General features: G+C 26.9%; 1 protein-coding gene across 1 annotated transcript in view; it reads right to left on the bottom strand.

The window, feature by feature from the left end:
* Positions 1 to 4666, bottom strand: part of Phum_PHUM185800 (Amphoterin-induced protein 2 precursor, putative) — a gene marked incomplete at both ends in the record, with an annotated part of 8932 nt that extends 4266 nt beyond the window's left edge. Inside the window, 2 exons of the mRNA XM_002425196.1 lie at positions 3461 to 4412; positions 4490 to 4666. Of these exons, the coding sequence (XP_002425241.1) occupies positions 3461 to 4412; positions 4490 to 4666 (1129 nt within the window). The remainder of the gene's footprint in view (positions 1 to 3460; positions 4413 to 4489) is intronic.
* Positions 4667 to 6050: the final 1384 nt, after the last annotated feature.

Below are 6050 nucleotides of genomic sequence, written 5' to 3'. Positions count from 1 at the left end.
TTTAAATTGAATTTTTTTTATTTAAGCTTAAGTCGTTATATTTATTGTTTTGCGGTCAATTTAAATAAATTCCATTTTCCCCCAATCCCCCCTCCAAATCTCCCCACCCCACCCATCCTTCTACTTCTTCTTCTTTTGTTTAAATAAATTAAATTAAATAAATAAATAATTTTTTTTTATTACAAATTTTCCACTCATTCAAAAATAAAAAAAATTAATTTTATTTATCACTGTGTTATCATTATTATCATCATCATATCATTTTTTTACTTCCTGTGACGTCATACCTTTTTTTTTAAATCATCAATATTATTATTATTATTACTATCACGTGTAAAACGCAACCGTTTCCGGTTTTTCTTATTTTTTTTTATTTTCTTTTTATTTTTTAATTATTATCATTCAAACTTAAATTAAAAACCTGACGATTCGAAAACATGTAAGGTCAAAAGGTTAAGTAATAACCTATCGTAAAACGTCAAACGTCGTTATTATTATTATTATTATTATTATTATTAAAAAATTTAATTTTTTAATTTAAATCTCATCATCGTAAAAAAAAAATTTATCGTTAATTTTTTTTTTTTTAATTTTTAAAATTATTTTAATTATTATTATTATTATCATCATTATTATTATTATAATCGTAAAAAAATTTTCTTTTATTTTCTTTTGTTGTTTTTCTTTCTCGTCAGTGAGTAAACTCACGAAGAAATAAATAAAATAAAATAAAAAAAAGAAAAACGACGATAATAAAAATTTAAACCATTTAAAATAATAATAATAATAATAATAAAATCTTTTTTTTTATGGACATTATAAATAAATATATAAATAAATGTTTTTCGAAACGTAAATAAAAATCATAAAGTAAATAAACATGGAGTTTATACGTCATCGTGTAAGTTTCCTCCTACGTATGTCTAGATAGAGAGGAAGAGAAGAAGAGTACGTTCAGGAATTTGATTTTTCTTTTCCTTTTATATTCAAAACGACAACAATCGATGATGATTCGCTCAGATGAATATAACTACGTCACAAACGCAACGATAATAGAAAAATTTTCATTTTTAATAATTATTATTTAATAAAATAGTGATAATGATAATAATTAAAATAATTAAAGCTTTTATTCGTAAATTAAATAAAAAAAGACAGGAAAAACGCGGGGAAATTTGATTCAAATAACGGAAAAAAAATTCGAAAATTCCGTATACATTTATAGATTAATTTAAACCGAAAAAAAATAATTTCATAGAGTAAATAACAAAAAAAATTTTTTTTTTTTCTCGATGAACGAATTGTTCGTATATATTCGAAATCAAAGGTAAATAAATAAATGAAATTAATAAAGTTGTGATCAGTTTGAGTAAAATTTGAGAAATTTGTTTCGTAAATTGTTCATCATTCACGAGAAATTTTCTCGTGTCTTTATACTAAAATTTTACGTTACCGGAAACGACGAATATAATAATAATAATAATAATAATTGAAATATGAAATTCGTTTAAAAGGACATGATATAGGGAAACTTAATTTAATTATAAAAAAATTGTAAAAAATCTTTGATTAATTATAAACAACACAACATCGTTTTATCATGAATCTTTTATCAAAGACTGATAAGACTGCATAATAAAATATGCAAATATTTAAATGTCGGAAATTGTTATTTACAAACAAAAGGAGAAAATTAAAAAGTCACAAATACGCACACGCACACGCACACACGCATACGAAGTCAGACAAAATCAACACGATTTGAAATTTCTAGAAAAAATCATGGGAAATTAATTTTAAAATCATTCGTTTCAGGTATAAAAAAAAAAAAAAAACAGTTTTCTACTTTGGCAGGAAATGAATGAAAATAACGATGATAATAATAATAATAATTTTTAAACCCTACAGTTAAGATGAGCCCTGGAAAAAGTTTTTTTTTATTCTTGTTTGGTTTCGAAAAAAAAAATTCGAACGAATACCGAACAAAGTTGTTAGATTATAATGAAAAAAGAATAATAATAATAATAATAATAATAATAATAATTCAGTTACTTTTTTTTTTGTAAAAAAAAGAAAAACCCGAACACAAGTGCTTAAAAAAAAATTTTTTTTTTTTTTTTTTTTTTCAAACCTTTTACCGCAACGAAAAAAATTTTTTTTTTTTTTTTTTATTCTTTAGTTTAAAAAAAAAAAAAAAGTTTTAAAATTAAATTTTATCCGAAAACCTACAATAAAGTTTTTTTTTTTCTCCCTCCTTCCTTTTGTTGATGTTTTTCTATTGCCACGTTAAATTAATAAAGATTCATAAATTTAAATGTCTCTACTTTAAAATAACCGCCCACCATCGCCACCACCACCGTCATACTCTCTAACTCTCATCGCTTTTTTTTCATCTTCTCTCTCTCTCTCTCTTTAACCCGTATTTTTTTCTCTTTCTCTCTCTCTTTTTTTTTATTTAAAGTGTCAGCATAATGTTCGTTTAATTTTATTTTTTATTTTTTGTATGCATCACGATAACTGTTTAAAAATTAAAACTAACTATAATAAAACCAGAAAAGCTTTTCAGGAAATTGAAAAATGCTTTTAAATTTCCGGTAAACTCACTTTTTTGAAATAATTGTACATTCTTCGACCCTACCCCTCCCCCAATCCCCCACCCTTTTCCTCTTTCTACCCCCCCCCAAAAAAAAAAAACAAAAAAAATCCCTTTCGTTTTGATTTTTTAAAAAAAAATTTTCACTTTTACAATTTTTCGTAATTATAATTTCATATTGGTTGCCGCCATTTTTTTTGCAAATAAATATTTAACATAATTATAAAAATTATTTTATTTATCGTTGCGTTTGTCGTAAAAAAAAAAAAATGGCGGCAAATTTAAATTTAATAAAAAAAAAAATTTATCGCACCATCGGTTTCGTTAATTATCAGTTTATTCTCGTAAATATAATAATTTTGCGTATAATGTGTGGAGTTTCAGGTTTTTAAACAACTCTAAATCATCCCTAACCGTAATAATAATAATAATAATAATTATAATCGAGAAAGAGAGAGAGAGAGGAGGAGGGGAGGTATAATGGTGATGCTTTTATAATTCAAGCAAATGGAAGCAAAAAAAAAAAAATTAAAATTAAATTTTTGTCACGAAAAAATTTCAATTCCAGCCTTGCTGGACCAAAAAGTTAAGTGGAAATCTTTTCAATAAAAAATACGAGAGATTTTATAAAGTTAATGGTGTAAGAATATCGTGCATTAAGAAAATTCTAGAATGATTTTTTTTTTTTCTACAATGATATATAATAATAATAATGTTCTTTAAAGTACTGGAGAAAATAGTTTAAAAAAAAAAAAAACTCGAATCCATTCGCATGCAAATGAATCCCCTTCCTCCCCCCTTTCTCCCCTCTCCTACCCGCAATCCCCCTCAACCATGTTTTTTTTTAAATAAATTTTTTGTTTTTACCTGCAATTAAAAGCCATGATTCGGTTTTGCTTAAAGTGGTTGCAGAAATAACTTCAGGTAACATGAGCGTGAGGTTACCAATTGAACTCCCTCTTAAATTTTTAGCAAGACACGAATATTCTCCAGCATCCAATTCGCTGACGTTATATATGCTCATGACGACCCATTTTTCCAAACCACCGTCTTTTTCTTCGTAATACATTTGATCGTTTGCGGTTCCGTTCACGGGTTTACCATTGTACAACCACATTACATCCGGTTCCGGATCTCCTGTGACGTGACACTTAAACGTAACATTGTTACCGACTTCTTCTTGTATCATGACTTCCGTTACCGTTACTTTCGGACTGCACGCGAATTCTTCTGTCGACACGTCGTTCCAATGCAGTCCGGACAATGACGGGGGATCCATGCAAGTCAAGGGTACGGAATATAAATTACTCTGGAGTAACCAAGTCCGAAAATCTCTTAGAGCGCAATCGCATTTCCACGGATTGTTATCCAATTTTAATGTTTTTAACTTTTTTATCAATTTAAAAACGTTTTCCGTCACGTTGTTCAATTGATTCGAATTTAAATTTAACGTTTCCAAAAGGGGTAAGTTAACAAACGCGTCTTTGTTTATATAATTTAAATAACAATTTTGCAATTCGATCGTTTTTAAATATTTTAACGGTGGAAATTGATTTCCGACTAATTCCGTCAATGGATTTCCGCTTAAATTTAAAAATCTCAATCTATCGTTACCGTAAAACGTGTTCGGATGTATTTTATCGATTTTATTTTCGGATAAATCAATTTCAACGAGGATGCTGAGATTACGAAATGCATCCGGATGTATTTCTTTCAATGATATATTTCTTAAAAATATCCTTTGAAGATTAAGTAAACCGATGGATTTGAATAAATCCTTCGATAGAAAAGGTATTATGTTACGAGTCAAATCCAATACCTGAAATCATAAAATTTTTTTTTCCAATCATTTTCGCGCCATTTTAAAAAAAAAAAAAAAAAAAGTGATTTACTTACTTGTATGTCAGCATTTAATGTTGGTACCGTTGTTAAACCCGCATCTCTGCAAAAAGCGCTTTTCTTTCCGGAAGACCATTTGCATCGACAAGGTCCTGGACAATCCATCCAATCTGGTGATGCGACGCTCCAAGCCGCTGCCAATACCAAAAGGGAGGCAATGACCCCACCAGCCATTTTTTTTTTTTGATAAAATCATCTTGCAAATATATAACAACTTCCTAATTTCATTTAGGTGTTCCTGCGAAAAAAAACAAAAAAAAATTTATTACGATATACGTATATGACATAACAATCGGGCGCCATGTTTGATTAAATAATAATAATAAATTGAGGGGAGGGAAGGGAAGGGAGGAATTTTTTTTGTTTTATTTAATTTTTAAACTTTTGAATTAAACGATCGATCTTTTTTTTTCTTTTTTTCTTTTTTTTTTTTTTTTTTAAAATAAAAGTCGAGAAATAAAAAACTTTTCTATTTTTTTTTTTTTTTTGATTTTCTTCTTCTTCTTCTTTTTTTTTTTTTGGAAAGAAGACAAAACGCCCAAACCCCGGAAAATTAAAGCGGGTTCAAAAAAAACTTTTTTTTTTATTTTTGGGCGCCTTGGGGAAATTTTTTTTTTTTTTTTTTCATTCCATTTTTTTTCCCTCCTCCTCTTTTAGGCCCAACGGAAAAATTTTTTTTTCCCCCTTTTTCGTAAATGAAAAAAAAAAAAATCCCTCAACAGTTTATTTACCCCCCCCCCCCCCCCCCAAATTCCTTTGGTTTAAATCAAAAGAAAACTTTAAAAAAAAAAAAAAAATTAAATCGAAAATATTTTTTTTTTTTTAATTAAATTAAAAATTTATCAGCGTTCACATTTTGATAACCACCCCCGGGGGGGTGGGCGCGTTAACGTATCCAATGATTTATTTATAAAAATTATAAAAAAATTTTCAAGAGAAAAACAAAATAAAAAGAAAAACCTTTATGTATAAAAAAAAAGGTTCGGTAAATATAAATTTCCGCCATTTTTTATTTATAATCTTTTATCTCGATATAAAAATAAAATGTTTTTTAAGTGTTTTTTAAATATGTTTTACTCGCTCGATTTTTTTTTTTTTTACATATACGAGGTTGAAATAAATTCCTTGTTGAAAAAAAGAAAAGCCTGGAGAGAAAAAAAAGCCTGGAAAAAAAAAATTATCAAGGATATGAATACACGTTTTTTTTTATTGATTTTTTTTAAACTCATCGTTCACCTTTTGATCAAAAAAATTTTTTTTTTTTCCTTTCGCGTTACTTTAAAATTTGTACAAATACGCGAAACAACACGCGCGTATTAATAATAATGATAATAGGTAAGTTTTTGTAATAATTAAATAGAATTAAATTTAAGAAAAAAAAAAATTATAATTTAATTTTCAAGTTTAAAAATAAAAGTGAATAATAAAACAATCCGAGTGTAAAAATTACAAAGTTTTTTTTTTGACGTCTTCTTCTTCTTTTTCTTTCTTTTTTGTTTTTCTTTCCATTTAATACAAAAGAAGTCTGTCTGCAATGACTGGAAAGAAAAAGAATGCA

The sequence above is a fragment of the Pediculus humanus genome, genomic scaffold (genome assembly GCF_000006295.1).
Source record: "Pediculus humanus corporis 1103172107536 genomic scaffold, whole genome shotgun sequence".
Classification (NCBI taxonomy): Eukaryota; Metazoa; Arthropoda; class Insecta; order Psocodea; family Pediculidae; genus Pediculus; species Pediculus humanus.
This window is presented reverse-complemented; position numbering and strand designations above follow the sequence as displayed.